General features: G+C 40.7%; 1 protein-coding gene across 4 annotated transcripts in view; it reads left to right on the forward strand.

Annotated features, from left to right (window-relative positions):
• Nucleotides 1-16028, forward strand: part of Sgk3 (serum/glucocorticoid regulated kinase family member 3) — a 104825-nt gene that overhangs the window by 29026 nt on the left and 59771 nt on the right. Inside the window, exon 1 of one of the 4 annotated variants that reach the window (XM_069990839.1) lies at nucleotides 13408-13470. The exons of 2 other annotated variants lie outside the window; for them this stretch is intronic. Coding sequence is in view for 1 of the 2 variants with exons in the window: in XM_069990841.1 (XP_069846942.1) it covers nucleotides 13447-13470 (24 nt within the window). In the remaining variant the exon portion in view is untranslated. Of the gene's footprint in view, nucleotides 1-13407; nucleotides 13471-16028 lie in introns of those variants that run through there. One more of the 4 variants, XM_069990841.1, reaches the window with a different exon arrangement.

Here is a 16028-nt window from a genome sequence, read left to right on the forward strand (position 1 = left end):
GTGCAGATTATAACCAGCCTCCATAAACTCATTGTCTAGCTATCTAATTATGGCTCTATCTTGTTTCAACTAATATATCCCTCCCTCATCTCCCAGCCACTAGGTTGTTTTGTATCCATAAATATTTCAGTACTATCTTTGTAAAACAGACTCTTATAAAGAAACATAACAATAGCATTAGCACACTTACAAAAGTTAGTGTGTGTGTGTGTGTGTGTGTGTGTGTGTGTGTGTGTGTGTGTGTGTGTGTGTGTGTGTGTGTGTGTGTGTGTGTGTGTGTGTGTGTGTGTGTGTGTGTGTGTGTGTGTGCTTGAAATCAGGGCCTGGACACTGTTCCTGAGCTTTTGTACGCAGGGCCAGCACTCTACCACTTGAGAGACAGCTCCACTGTGGCTTTTTTTGGTGGTTAATCAGAGATGAGAGTCTCAGATTTTCCTGTCCAAGCTAGCTTCAAACCACAGTCCTCATATCTTAGTCTTCTGAGTAGCTAGGATTACAGGTGTGAGTCACTGGCACCCAGCTTTAAAAAAAAAGCTTTCTTAATGGCAGCAGTTATCTAGTTGAGTACAATTTTCCCCAATTGCCTCTTATTCTTTTCAGTAGTTTTTTTGGTCTAAGCAAGATCCAAATAAGATAAACGCCAATGTATATTATTAATACATTTTAATATGTGTATTTTCTACTTTTTCCCCTTACAATTTACATAATGAAGAAACTAGGACATTCGGTCCAGAGTAGTTTACACTAAATTCTGCTGATTGCATTTCTATGATGTCATTTAACATGTGCTTATGCCTATGACACCAGTTATTTCCTATAAATTGGAAGTCAGAGCTATACTCAATGATATTTGGGTTCAAATATTTTAGTAAGAATAACTTCATAAATGGTGATGTGCTTTATCATCAGGAGGCATAAAATTGTTTGGTCTTAACGCTATATAGACATTGGTGATCATAGTCTACAAGCATTTATTTATTAATTCATTGCAAAGGGATTGTATTATACCCTTCCTTCTCTTGTTCCTCTTCTTCCTTTTCATCTTATTACCTCTCCTCTTTCTTTTTCTCCTCTCCCTTTTTCTCTTTTTATTTTCATTTGAGACCTAGGGATTGAACACAGGGCCTCATACATACTAATAAACATATGCTTTACCACTGAACTTTACTCCCAAACTCCCAACCCTTTTGTCTCTTCTTTATTCATTAACCACAATTTTTCTATAAGGAAAATTTCCCCTCACTGACTACTTGGTTGTCCTGGGGTACAGTTCATATTGTTAAGGCAAAATAAAGTCTTCATTCTTACCCTTTAACTAGTTTGCAAATCAATGGCTAAGTTCCTCAGCATCATCTTATAGAATTCTTTTCTATTTTTTTAGAACATGTATATACTCCTTGATTTTATATACTCCTGAATTCAATGTATTTCAACTCACAATAGTCATTTTTTTTTACTGTGGGGCATGAACTCAGGGCCTATGTCTGTCCCTGAGCTTTTTTTTTTTTAATTTAATTTTATTTTATTTGTGAACATACTGTATAGAGGAGTTACAATTACATGGGCAGGATAATGCGTACATTTCTTACCAAGCATTGCACCCTCCTCCTGTGTTTACCCTTCACATCCCTTCCCAGCCTCCCCCCTCCCCCCCAATCCCAATCCTTCTCCTTCCCCCCCCTTCCCCTCCCCCCCGCACCGACGTTGTAAAGCTCGTTTTGGACATGACAACTTGTTCAAGAAAATGTGGTATATATACAAAATGGAATTCTATGCCTCCAGCAGAAAGAATGACATTGCCCCATTTGTTCGGAAATGGAAAAACTTGGAAAAAATTATATTAAGTGAAGTAAGCCAGGCCCAAAGAAACATAGGTCCCATGGTTTCCCTTATTTGTAATATCTAGTATATGTATGAGTCAAGCGGAAAAGGTCAGATAATGTGATGTCAGGAAAATGAACCCTTAGATATGTATTTTAAGATTTTTTTCTTTCATGCATGTGTTTCTAACGCATTTATAAGATTATCTCTTTGTTGCTTTGTATGTCCCTCCCCCACAGTATAACCCCTGCTTTCACTATATTTGATGTCAGTATAACTTGTGGAGGAGATGGGGAAAAACCAGTTGTTTAAGGATACAGGTGGACCTGTTGCAACAATGAGAAGTACAAGTTGTCATGTCCCTGAGCTTTTTTGCTCAAGGCTAGAGGGTTAGCACTCTACCACTTTGGGCCACAGCACCATTTGGAGATAAGGGTCTCATGGACTTTCCTATACAAACTGGTTTTGAACCACGATCCTCAGATCTCAGCCTCCTGAGTATCTAGGGTTATAGGCATGAGACATGAGTGCCCTGTGTTCCATTTTCTTGTCCTTGGCTCTCTTTGAGTTGGCTTATTGGGCCTCTGAAATAATTTGGTAGTCACTAATACCATACAAGTAAAAGCAAAAGACATTCCAGGTTCATCTGTAATACAGATCTCTAGTTAGCCAATACTACAGGAAGGAAAATACTTACAGGTCATAATCTTGGCACTAAGGGGACTCACTCAGCGGGTTTCTCATTAATTTTAATCTTTATACTCTAGAGTTAGGAAATATATACATATGAATGTTTTAAATATAAAACACAATAACTATTATGATATATTCAATAATATAGTTTCTTATATTTCCTTTCTTTCCCATCAAAATTACTCATTATCAAAGACTAAGGTAATTACTTGTTTTCTTTCTTTCTTTCTTTTTTTTTTGGATCCAGTCGTGGGGCCTGAACTCTGGACCTGGGCGCTGTCCCTCAGCTCTTCAGCTCAAGGCTAGCGCTCTACCACTTGAGCCACAGCGCCACTTCTGGCTTTTTTTTTCTTTTTGCTTATGTGATGCTGAGGAATCGAACCCAGGGCCTCAGGCATGCAAGGCAAGCGCTCTACCACTGAGCCACCTTCCCAGCCCCATTACTTGTTTTCTTACCCAATAATACAAACATGAACTCAGAATAATATTAACAGTAATAATAACATGATTACAGGAAAATATTTTTTAATTGTTATTATACTGGTGATAAACAGATGGGTTACCGTTTCATAAGTCAGGTAATGAGTACATATCTTTAAAAAAATTTAATATATATATTTTATTGTAAAGATACTATACAGAGGGGTTACAGTTACATGAGCAAGGAATGAGTCCATTTTCTATGGAGCATTGTTACCTCCTCCTTTGTTTTTCCCCTTCCATCCCTTTTCTCCCCATCTCCTTGACTCTTCCCTCCCCTCCCCTTCCCTCACCCCCCCCAATGCAAGGTTGAAGTTTGTTTCAACATACTGCCTTGTACATCCCATTGTTACAATAGGTCATCCTGTATCCTTATTTCAGCATTTTGTTATTTCTCTTCCCCTCCCCAAATTAGAAAAAATGTATATATAATATGCAGGACACTGGAATCAAATACAGTGACAACAGGGTTTATACCATGGGGGAAGAACATAAAAAGAAACAAAAAAAAATTACATAGTACATTATAAGTACATCAACAAGAACAGCAAGAAAGATAAAATCTCTTGTGTTCCTATCTTGGGGTTCATTTTGCTTAGCATCAGTTTATATGCTCATATGTACATAGCTTTTGACCTCTTCTGCTTGTTCTAGACATATACTAGTTATTTCAGATAATGGAACCCATGGGATCTATTTTTTTGGGGTCTGGCTTACTTCACTTAATATAATTTTTTCCAAGTCTTTCCATTTCCTAACAAATTCATTCTGATGAAGGCATAGAATTCCTCTGTGTGTGTGTGTGTGTGTGTGTGTGTGTGTGTGTGTGTGTATGTGTACGTGTGTGTGTGTGTGTGTGTGTGTGTGTATATATATATATATATATATATATATATATATATATATATATATATATACATACATACCACATTACAAAATTTTTTTTACCATGAGTACATTTCTTTTTTTGGACAATGTCACCCTTTTCTTTATTTTCTCCCAGTTTTTCTCTCCTATTCCAATTTTTTTTCAGTACTGGAGTTTGAACTCAGGTCTTCTCATTTGCTCAATATGTGTGGTTGACAAGTGCTCTAACTGTGACATGAGTCACAGTTAGAATCTTATGGACTTTTCTGCCTGGATTCACTTCCAACAAACTCTTTTGGATTGCAGCTTGCTGAGTTGCTAGGATTACAGGCATGAGCCACCAGTGTCTGGCTTGAATGGACTTTTGTGTATGTGTTTCCCAGTCTGGGATTTGAACACTTGATCAGATGCTTTTACTCATTGGCTGTTGCTCTGTTACCTGAGCCACATCTCCAACCTCATAAATAGAATTTTTAAGTTTTTTTGTCCTTAGGATTTATTGCACTTTTTATTTTCAAGTCACTTGAAATAATTCCTGTAGGGGCTGGGAAAGTAGCTCAGTGGTAGAGCGCTTGCCTTGCATGTCTGAGGCCCTGGGTTCGATTCCTCAGCACCACATAAGCAAAAAGAAAAAAAAGCCGGAAGTGGTGCTGTGGCTCAAGTGGTAGAGCGCTAGCCTTGAGCTGAAGAGCTGAGGGACAGCGTCCAGGCCAAGAGTTCAGGCCCCACGACTGGACCCCCCTCCCAAAAAAAAGAAATAATTCCTGTAATCAATTCCATTTACTTAACTTTGAGATGGAACCATGTTTAATCATTTCTGCTTTTAGCTTGTGTTAGAGTCTTCTCAAAACATCTAAATATAATAAACCTTTTGTTTCTTTCAAGTTTTGAGATAGGTCTAAAGTTTCAACCTGGAGTTTCATGCTTGCTAGAGTAGCACTGTACCACTTGAGCCATGCCCCCGGACCTGTTTTTTGCTTTAGTTATTTTCAGATAGGGTCTTTTGTCGCCGCAAACTAGCCCCAGCCTGGCCTCAGACTGGTCTCCTACCAATGCTTCCCACATAGTGGGGATTATAAGCAGACCCAGCTTATTTGTTTACATGGAGAAGGTTGTTTCAGTAACTTTTTGCCCAGGCTGCTTTGAACCATGACCCTCCTGACCTCTACCTCCCAAATCGCTGGAATTATAGGTGCATACTACCCTACCTAGCCTAAGGTTATACACATCTTTAAACATACAATTGTAATAGAGGAAGCTTGAGCTCACTTACCATATTCTTCCTTCTCTCCCACCAATAGAAAAATCACCATTTTGGTAACTCCATTGACTACTTCATAATTTTCTATATTTAATAACCTTTATTTATTATATCCACAATAGAAGGTAGCTTGAAAGATTTTACATTATACACCTAATGTTTGATGCATGGGGCCTTGTACAGAGCTATGAACATGTTTAATAATTATCTCCCTTAATTATATTGAATTTTGGGGGCTGAGAATGTGGCTTAGCAGTAGAGTGCTTGCCTAGCGTGCATGAAGCCCTGGGTTTGATTCCTCAGTACCACATACACAGGAAAAGCTGGATCGCTGTGGCTCAAGTGATGAAGTGCTAGCCTTGAGCAAAAGAAGCTCAGGAACAGTGCCCAAGACCCAGGACTGGCCAAAAATAAATAAATAAATAAATAAATGGAATTTTTATTATCCTTTTAGCCAAATAAAGTATTTGTTGTCAATTAATAGAAGCATTAACTGGCAAGTTAGAAATCATATCAGATATCTATTAAGGAAATTTGAATTATGCAGCATTTTAAAAGAAATAAGAGTAATTGACCATGGATTTCAAACTACTGACCATATTATATAAATCATTTTGGATAAATTTCAACCCAAAGGCCTATCCCAAATTCTGGTGTCAAGTCAAATTACTCAGCACATCATTAATAATATTGGTTTTCAGATTTAAAAGTTTTTATTTCTAAGATAAACAACCTCTAATTGTTTATTAAACTTTATTTCCTCTGGACCTCTGCTAAATGAAGCATGAATGTAATTATATAATAGGTAAATATTTCTTTTTGTAAAACTGAGTCCCTTTCATTGATTAAGATGAATTGTATTCATAAACTACAATTATGTAATAGGTAAATAATTCTTTTTGTAAAACTCAGTCCCTTTCATTAAGATGAATTGTATTCATAAACTGCTTTGTTAAATGATAACTCCTTTGTACACTACTTAAAGATGATAAAAAGTCCTTTTACCATATGCTAAAATTTATGTAAATTAATATGTATTTAAATACGAGTATATAAGCACTGTTTTATATAAAAACTATATTGGAGGGCTGGGAAGGTGGCTCAGTGGAAGAGCACTTGCCTTGCATGCATGAGGCCCTGAGTTTCGATTCCTCAGCACCACATAAGCAAAAAGAAAAAAGCCAGAAGTGGCGCTGTGGCTCAAGTGGTAGAGCGCTAGCCTTGAGCTGAAGAGCTGAGGGACAGTGCTCAGGCCCAGAGTTCAGGCCCCACAACCGGACCAAAAAAAAAAAAAAATAACTAGTACAAACCCAGGTGCTGGTTAGTGGTCATATAATCCACCAGCTGAGGAGGATGAGGAGGCTGAGATCTGAGGATCATGGTTCAAGGCCAGCCCAGGCAGAAAGTCCTTGAGAGACTCTTATCTCCAATTGACTTCTCAAAAACTGGAAGTAGAGCTGTGGCTCAAAGTGATAGAGCATTAGTGGTTAGCCTTGAGCACAAGAGTTCAGGGACAGAGCCCAGGCCTTGAGTTCAAGCCCCATGACTAACAAAAACAACCAGAACTGGAAGAGTGGCTCAGCAGTAGAGTGCCTGCCTATGAAGCACAAGACCACAATTTTAAACATCAACATTACCACACACACACACACACACATACACACACACACACACGCACGCACACACACACACACTCACACACGTGCACACACACGCACACACGCACACGCGCACACAGAGTCTGCTTTACAAAACTTTCTGGTTCTTTTGTGTATATTTCAATAAGGGCACAGTTGCATTGCTCTATTTAAACTTTTAATGTGCTCCTCTATTACTAGTTAATTTTTAGTTTTTTCCCCCATTTTTTGGCAGCACTGGGAACTGGACTTCATGCTATCTATGCAGTGACTGTACCACTGATGTCATGCCTCCAGCCCTTTTTTGTGTTGGTTGTTGGTTGTGTGTCTAGACTCTGATCTGTCTATTTTGGGCTTCCTGTTGTAGCTGAGATGACTGGTGCATTCTGTTATGCCCAATTTCTGCATTGAAAGAGAATCCTTTAGACTTTTTTTTTTTTTTTTTGCCAGTGCTGGCCTGGGATTATGATCCTCCTGCTGTTAGCCTCCTCTGCGTCTAGGATGACAGACACATGCTACTGCATGCAGTAGTGTTTGAGAAGAGGCATCTAGAAAACTTTTCTGCCTGTGCAATCCTCCCTTTCCAACTTTCAGCCTTCCAAGTAGCTAGGACTTCCAGTTCCCAGCTTAATTTTTATTATCTTTCTAATTGCATGTTCCAATTTGAGATTTGTTTTAGAATGGTCATTAGTATATTTGTTTATTAATATACTTTCTTCAGTACAATTAAAATTCTTTTTTTTCCTTTTAAAAAATATTTTATGGTATTTAGGAAAGAACCAAGGTACTCATTAGGCAAATGTTCTACCACTGAGCTACTTCCCCCAGTAAACAAAAATCAGGTTTATTTCAAGTTAGCAACCATCTTGGAATTCTAGAACACAAGTCTGAGAGCAGTGAAAATCTGCAATTAACCTGCTTTAGAATATTAGCACATAAACTCCCTATCCATTCAAAATCATTTTGTTAAGTGGTTATTATACAGAGGTAATCTAGCATCATGGTGAGATCTGAGCATCAAATCTGAGCCAGAGTGCCTAGGTTTCCAATCCCAACCCACTCACTGGTGTGACCTTTGGGAAAGCTGCTGAAAAGTTTCTTTCCCTGTGGATTGGGGTTGATCACCAGACCTAGCTCAAAGTGTTATTGTGAAGATCAAGTAAATTAATATCTGTAAAGTACTTGAAGAGCCAGGCACATAAGTGTTACAAAAATGTTAGCTATTGTTTTTGTGACCTTTTCTGTGAAGACTAGCATGGTATCTTGACTATATTATCAAGAATACAAATAGTTCTAATTAACTTATCCTGTTGTTCAGAAATGTTTTACTATTTTGTAAGGACAACTTCTGCAAACACTTGGAGTATACTTTCACTTTAGAGATCATTTGTTTTCATTCCTAGCAATTTTTTAGAAATAGCTTCTTTATCTCTACCTAACTTTTTGAGTATATTACTACTACAGTAACTATTTCTCTGTTCTAGTTCTAACATCATTGTCAGTCAGTTGTAGTCAGTTTCAGTGATTGATTTTTCCTTCTTAGGAGTCATAATTTTCTGTTCCTTTGCATGTTTTGTAATATTGAATTCTCACCAAATAATGTTGGCTACTGAATGTCAGATATTGTGAATTTGGTGCTGGATTTGTTGTTTTTTCCAATAAATGTGCTTGAGATTTAATTTGAGATGGGGTTAAAACACTTGGAAATAAGTTTGTGGTGGTGGTAGGGGGTTATTTTTGGCTTTTTTTCTTTTCTGGTGTATGGATAAGTGGTGGGATACAGAAAATGAAGGAGGGAGGGAGGGTGAACAAATGTAATTATGCTATTTAGTACACACTGTGTGGAAAATGGCCTATGTAACTTGTGGGCATGGACAGAAGGGGGAAACAGGGAAAGTAAAGGCAGGGGTGACAATGTTCAAAAAAGAAATGTACTCATTACCTGATTTATGAGATGGTAGCCCAACTGTATAGCACAATAAATTAAAAAAAAATACTTGGAAGTAATGTGATCCTTTTAGGCTTTCTGTGATGAAGATGATGATGACGATGACGACGACGACGACGATGATGATGATGATGATGATGATGATGATTTTTTGAGGGAGAAGGACCTAAATATCATTGAGTCTAGGAATAATTTCTCAATACTAAGGCAAGACCTTTCTATGTTCTCTACGTCATTGAACTGGGAGGCTTTCTAGTAGGCCTAGTGAGAACAGCTAGTTTCTCAGTTCTCTGAATGTGTTATTCTGTCTGATGCTGTCAGATGATAGTTTCTTCACCTGCTGATCAGTACTGTCAAATTCTCAAGGAAGACCTGCAAATCTCTGGGGTTAGCTCTGTGCAGTTAACTCTCTTGTCCTCTGTCTTGTGAACAGTCACCATCTTGATCTCCTTGGATTTATAGCTCCTCAGCTCAAGAAGTCTGTTTGGTCTCCTCCTTCCAGTATGACCTGTGAACTTTCTGAACATAGTCTGGGGTAAACACCAATTGCATTCCATCTCAGGGAAATCACTTTCTTACCCTGTCTGATATTCAGTATCCTTGAGGCTGTTGTTGTATACATTTTTTTTTTGGGGGGGGGGGTCTGGTCGTGGGGCCTGAACTCTGGGCTTGGGTGCTGTCCCTCAGCTCTTCAGCTCAAGGCTAGTGCTCTACCACTTGAGCCACAGCGCCACTTCTGGCTTTTTTCTTTTTGTTTATGTGGTGCTGAGGAATCAAACCCAGGGCCTCAGGCATGCAAGGCAAGCACTCTACCACTGAGCCACCTTCCCAGCCCCTGTTGCATACATTTTGACTGGTGTTTTTGATTTAGATGTGTTGGTCAATCTGATCCAAATCTCTCTTGGCTCAATTTTGATATTTCTCAAGGGGAATCAATAGGGAGTGAGAAAGAGAATAATGGACTATCAAAATATGCTGTGTTCTTGTATGAAAATGGCATAAGAAAACTCACTGAATGCTGCTGAATAATGGGGAGAAAGGGAAGGACAAAAGGGAAAGAGAGGGGCTGGGAAGGTGGCTCAGTGGTAGAGTGCTTGCCTTGCATGCCTGAGGCCCTGGGTTCGATTCCTCAGTACCACATAAGCAAAAAGAAAAAAGCCAGAAGTGGCACTGTGGCTCAAGTGGTAGAGTGCTAGCCTTGAGCTGAAGAGCTGAGGGACAGCGCCCAGGCCCAGAGTTCAGGCCCTATGATCAGACCCCCCCCCCAAAAAGGGAAAGAGAACAAGTAATCCAATGGGTTAATCTGATTAAAATAGACTGTGTATATATCGTCAGCTGTCACTGTGAACCACTTCATGCAATTAATATATGCTTAAAAAGAAAGGTAGGAATATAAACAGGTACTGGTGGGGGATGAGTATTCTTAGGATGGGGCATCAGAGAGGATGAATATGGTCCAGCTCTACACGTTTGAAAAATAGAACAATGAACCTTGCTAAAATTGTTTTAAGAAGGGCATAGAGGGCTGGGAAGGTGGCTCAGTGGTAGAGCGCTTGCCTTGCATGCCTGAGGCCCTGGGTTCGATTCCTCAGCATCACATAAGCAAAAAGAAAAAAGCTGGAAGTGGCACTGTGGCTCAAGTGGTAGAGCACTAGCCTTGAGCTGAAGAGCTGAGGGACAGCGCCCAGGCCCAGAGTTCAGGCCCCACAACCAGGCCGCCCCCCAATAAAAGAAGGGGGTAGAAGGGATGAAGGAGATTGATAGAAGGAGTAAATTCAATCAGGGCACATTGGATGTATGGAAATATTACAATGAACCTCCTTGTACAACTAATATACACTAATAAAAGATACAAAGAAAAGAAAAACATAAAAAAAAGAAGTCCTCCAAAGCCCAACAATTATTACCTCATATGTTGAGGAACAGAGAGCAGTTCCAAGACTCTGGAACCAATAGCCTCTGGTGCTAACTCTTTGTAAATAAAGTGTGTCTGTTGTTTAGGCTGCCTATTTAATATTTTTTAAATCTCTAGGAAGGCTTGCTGTGAGTAGTGGTTTATAGATTATTTGGGCTAGACTTCAGAACTCTGTGCCAGTGACATTTTCTAAATACAAGAGGCCATTGATAGATTGCAAATCAGTTTTCACTCTTACTTGGTAGTTCTTTTGCAAACTTGGTTCTGCAAACTTGTGCCATCTGGTAAGGTTGTTTCTTAAGGAAATTTACTCTCCAAGTCTTCATAGTATGGAGCTCCCTAACATGGGAAATTTACTGTGGGTCCAGGTTCATTTCTGGAATGTCCAAAGCAGAGAAGTGTATGTGATTCTTTTTTTTTTTTTACCTTATTCTTGAGAAATTCTTTAGAAGAAGAAGCTCTTACTATTTTATTTACATGAAAAAGGACCAGTGTTTTGGTTAATGGTAGAGGGAGGGGGGGGGGAGGAAGAGGAGGAGAAGGAGGAAGGGAGGGAGGGAATGCACTAGAGCTAGTGCTTAAACACTTAAGTTGAAAATAGTTACAGACTGATTATATATATCTATATATGTACATATATATATATATATTAAAGGAGATTGAACCCAGAACCTTGTATATACTAAGTAAATGCTCTACTACTGAGCTATATCCCCAGATCCTCTCTTTTATTTATTTATTTATTTATTTATTTATTGTGCCAGTACTGGGGCTTGAACTCACAGCCTCGGTGCTGCTGGCCCTTAGATTTTTGCTCAAGGCTAAAACTCTTCCACTTGAGCCACAGTTATACTTACAGGGTTTTGTGTTTTGTTTTGTTTTTGCTGGTCCTGTGGCTTGAAGCAGGTTTGGGCCTGGCCACTGTCCCTGAGCCACAGTGCTACTTCCAGCTTTTTTGAGTAGTTCATTAGAGATAAGAGTCTCAGGGAGTTTTCCTGCCTGGGCTGGCTTCAAACCGTGATCCTCAAATCATAGCCTCCTGAGTAGCGAGGATTACAGGCCTGAGCTATGTGGGCACAACTACTTCCAGTTTTTTGATGGTCATTTGTAGACAAGAGTCTTAGACTCTTCCCTGGACTAGCTTTGATTTCAGATCTCAGCCTCTTGAGCTAGGATTACAGGAGCCAGACACTTTTTAATCTTTAATTTTACTTTTTAAAATCTTTATGAATCTCACAGATTTTGCCTTCCGAACAAGTCTCATTTGTTAGTAATTTGTCAACCAAGAATGCTATTGTATGCTCATAATCTCACACTCAGGAGGCTGAGGCAGAATTATAGGTTCTAGGCTAGCCTGGGCTACACATTGAGATCCTGTCTTGGAAAACTAAGTAAAACAAAAATTATTCTCCCATTTTAAAAAATGAATTGGCATGTATGAAGTAGCTCTCTTGTTCCTTTGATATCATAATATTGCAGACAAAATTTAATAAGTAAAATATTTTCAAGTAGTTTGTTTTTCTTTGTCCATACACCTAGTCATAAACTTTGAAGAAGTACACTATAGATATTCATACTTTCAACAACCCTTCCCCCGAAAAAAAAGTTACAGCAATTTTGTTAAAAATCTTAGTTGGCTTTGTTCTTGGGCTGAACAGAGGAGACTGGTTTTATCCACAGAGAATGGCTGAACAAATAGAGATCAAAGAAAAAGCAGATTGCTTATTTGTGAAGTCTGGGAAGTTGCTTTCCTTGTAAGATAGGGATAGGGAAACAGAACAATAGAAGAAAAAAATACAGTTAACAGTAGATTACTTCAGGTTACTTTTTTAAAGGATTAGAGGATGTCAGGATTAAAGCTGAGGGAACTTCACCTCCGATGAGCTGTTTAGGAACTTGGTCTGGTAAATTAGGATGGAAATAAGGAACTTTAGCTTGGGTTTGAGTTTGAGTTTTAGTCTAGATCGTCAGGGCCTAGTGCAGGATCCTCGTTCACTACAATGGGCCTACGGTTTTTATTTAACCATACCAAACCCACCGTGACTGTCTATAAGGGATCTGCCCTGCCCTCTGGACGGGTGATGAGCCTGAACTGTTTGAAGGGAGATTAACGTTAATTTAACACCTAGGATGAGGATTCTTAACCAGGAACTAGTGTCCACAGTTTTTTAAAAGGAAGCAGGAGGAGGTGTGGAAGTCGGTGAAGGAATTGCTTGTTTTCTTTTTCCCTCTGAATACCGTTCCCAAAGACTATCTATACCTGGAAAAGCGAGTTCTGTGTGACTCCTGCTGGGCCAGAGAAGAGTGGAATTAGGCCCGTGCCCCAAATGAGTCAACTTCATCCTCTTAAGATCTCACCGGATCCTCCAACACTTATCTGGAACCTGGGCAGTGTGCTTTCTCCGTCTCGTCTAAGCCTGCCCCCCCCCCCCCCCCGGACTCTCTCCTTTTCTCTCATCAGTCTGCTGGGGTTGAGTGACCTTCCTCCTAGGAGTTCACCTGCCGACGCCCAGCCCCAGCCGCTGTCAATTACTCAGAGCCTCAAAGGCAGCAGGCTACAGACTGCCCGCACCTCTTTTGGCTTCTGACCTCAAAGAGCGCCTAGGTCTGGGCTGAACGAGCTGAAGCCCCGCCCCCTCGCCGAGGCGGCAGCGCCCGTGATTGGCCAGGGGCGTGACCAATCACGGGGGCGTGGCAGGGGCGAGGGAGGGTGGGGCCCGCGCTGGGAGCCGGGCGGGGAGCGGGGCCGGCGCCGCTGGGGGCGTTTGGCGCGGCGTGGAGCCGGGCGAGTGTGGCGCAGTTGTGGTGTTGCTTCCCGCTCGCCATGCTCCGGGGTGGATCCTCCCAGGTAAGCGAGACGCCAGATCCCCCAAGAAAGCGAGAGGCCCGCCCCGCCCGGGAAGCCAGGTGGAGAGGGAGGTCGGACAGGTGTGTTTGGGGTCCGGACCCGGGCGGGGCGGGGCGGGGCAGCCCCGTGGCGGGACCCCGGGCCGCGGGGGCTGCGGCTCGGGCCGAGCTCGCTCGCGGGGCCCGCTCCGGACCGCGGAGGTTTGCCTTGTTCCACCCGGACCCTCCTCCTCCAAACTCCAGGACACCCCATGTACCCTGAAGTTGGTCGGGGGTTGTTTTTAAGTCTCGCTCGTGGTTCCCGATCAGTGGAGGAGATCTCTGTCCGTGAGCTTGTCAGATGGCTTTAGTTGATGTTGTCTTGTTCGGCTTGCAAGAAGAGGTCTTACTAGCAGTGGGACTGTTACTTAAGGGACGCCGAGGTTTTCGTAGCGAGTGCATCCCCGAGACGAAGCTTGGCAGCCCGGATGCCTGGCCTCCGCTGTGCTCATCCACAGTAAAATCCGGGGCAGTTTGCTCCGTTCCTTAGTTCTCCCATGTGTAAAATGGGCACAATAGTAGTTCCAACTTTATAGGATGGTAGTGCTTAACAACGAAGTACGTTGGCTATTTTCTTTATTATGCTTTTTTTCTGTGAGCATTTATCCCCAAAGTTGTGACCACAGGAAAACCTATGCCTTTTCCCCCCTTATACTGATGCTAGAAATGCTTGGGGTTCATTTAGAACAAAGTTTTCTTGTTTTTTGAAACTAGGCTTTAAACTAACCCAGGCTGTTCTCAAACTTTCCACCCTCTTGCCGCATCCTCCTGAGTGCTGTGATTACAGGCATATGCTACCACACCTGGCTTAGAACAGGGTTTTTGTAAACTGACTCCTGAAGGTCCTCATTGTCAAGTGTTTTTAAAGAGGTATCAATTGGTGTTATCACCCAATTTGGATTAATTCATCCATTCCAAATCAAATTCCTTTTCAAATGCTACAAATCACTTGATCCTTTTTTTCCTCTTTTGACCCAGGTCCTTCCACATTTTGGACAAGCAGTCTCCCCACTGAGCTACACCTTCAAGCCTCATACTAAAAGGCTGTTCAAAGAGGGGTGAAAAAAGGCACCTTTAGGGTGGGCATAGCCTCATTTTAACCAGTTTAAAACAGTTTAAAAGTAGATCCTGTCAATTTATGTGAAACTTAAAATTATCCTATTTGAACTATTACTTCAAGAGTACATAAACCAGAGGACCCAAAATAGGTAAACAAGATCTCACCTATAGTTCATTAAATGAACCATAGCTTTCCACATAGAATCTCAGATTTGAAAGAGATCTTAAAAATCAGTAAAGTTGGTCTTCACAAATAAGCATGAGACCAAAGACCCATAATCAATGAACAGCAGCACTTAGAATGGAATTCAGCTCTGTTGATCAACAAATATAAAATCAATGGGGCTGGGAAGGTGGCTCAGTGGTAGAGTGCTTGCCTTGGAGGCCCTGGGTTCGATTCCTCAGCACCACATAAGCAGAAAAGAAAAACAAAAAACAAATGTAAAATCAAAGTAAGATAGTGCTTCTAGTTTTGATGATACTTTTTTTTTTTTTTTTTGCCAGTCCTGGGGCTGGAACTCAGGGCCCAGGCACACTGTCCCTGAGTTTTTTGTGCTCAAGGCTAGTACTCTACCACTTGAGCCACAGCACCACTTCTGGCTTTTTCTGTTTATGTGGTACTGAGGAATTGAACTCAAGTCTTCATGCATGCTAGGCAAGCACTCTACCACTAAACCACATTCCCAGCCCGAAAGTTACTATTTTTATTTTTGACAGTTTTATGGTGCTATGAATGGTTTTCCTCTCACTGGCATCCTGCTTGGTAGCTTAATTGCTTGATTCATAATCATTCTTCAGTACCTTTGATTTAAATCACTAGTCTGAAAGTTGCTACATCAATTATTGCTTTAAGAACAAGATGATGGTCTTCTTAAGCTTTGTTCAAACATGTTCTAACATTGCTTTGGTTTTATTGTTTAAAATACAGCCCTTTTCCTCTCATGTTCAGAAGGTAAATAGACACAATAAACAAATGGGCAGTTAGCTCTCCCTGTGTATTGATGAAGTTTTTGGATTGGATAGAATACAGTCAGGAAGTTGAAGCCAGAAAGCCAACCCAAGGAAATAGGACTGGGTTCCAGAGGAGTCTGTTGCAACATTGCTTCAAACATACTTCAAAAGCATTGTGGAGTAAAATTATTTTGTGGTACTATTGTGTTAGTTGCTGACTACCCTAGTTCTTTGCATAGCTCACTCCCTCACCTCTGGGTATTTGTTCAGATGTTAACTTCCTATTTAAACTTGGACACAATCTCACACTTCCTATAATATATATCTACTTGTTTATATATATGTAGATATATAATTACTATCTGTTGTCTGTCACTAGAGGTAAGTTCCAAGAGGTTAATGATGTTTTCCTGTTGTGTTCCCTGCTATATGCTGAGGGCCTGAAAACAAAACCTGCACACAGAAGATATCAAATGTGTGGATCTGATATTTCCAGCAAGACTAGTAATT

The sequence above is a fragment of the Dipodomys merriami genome, unplaced genomic scaffold, assembly GCF_024711535.1.
Source record: "Dipodomys merriami isolate MVZ:Mamm:240054 unplaced genomic scaffold, mDipMer1.0.p SCAF_4, whole genome shotgun sequence".
Classification (NCBI taxonomy): domain Eukaryota; kingdom Metazoa; phylum Chordata; class Mammalia; order Rodentia; family Heteromyidae; genus Dipodomys; species Dipodomys merriami.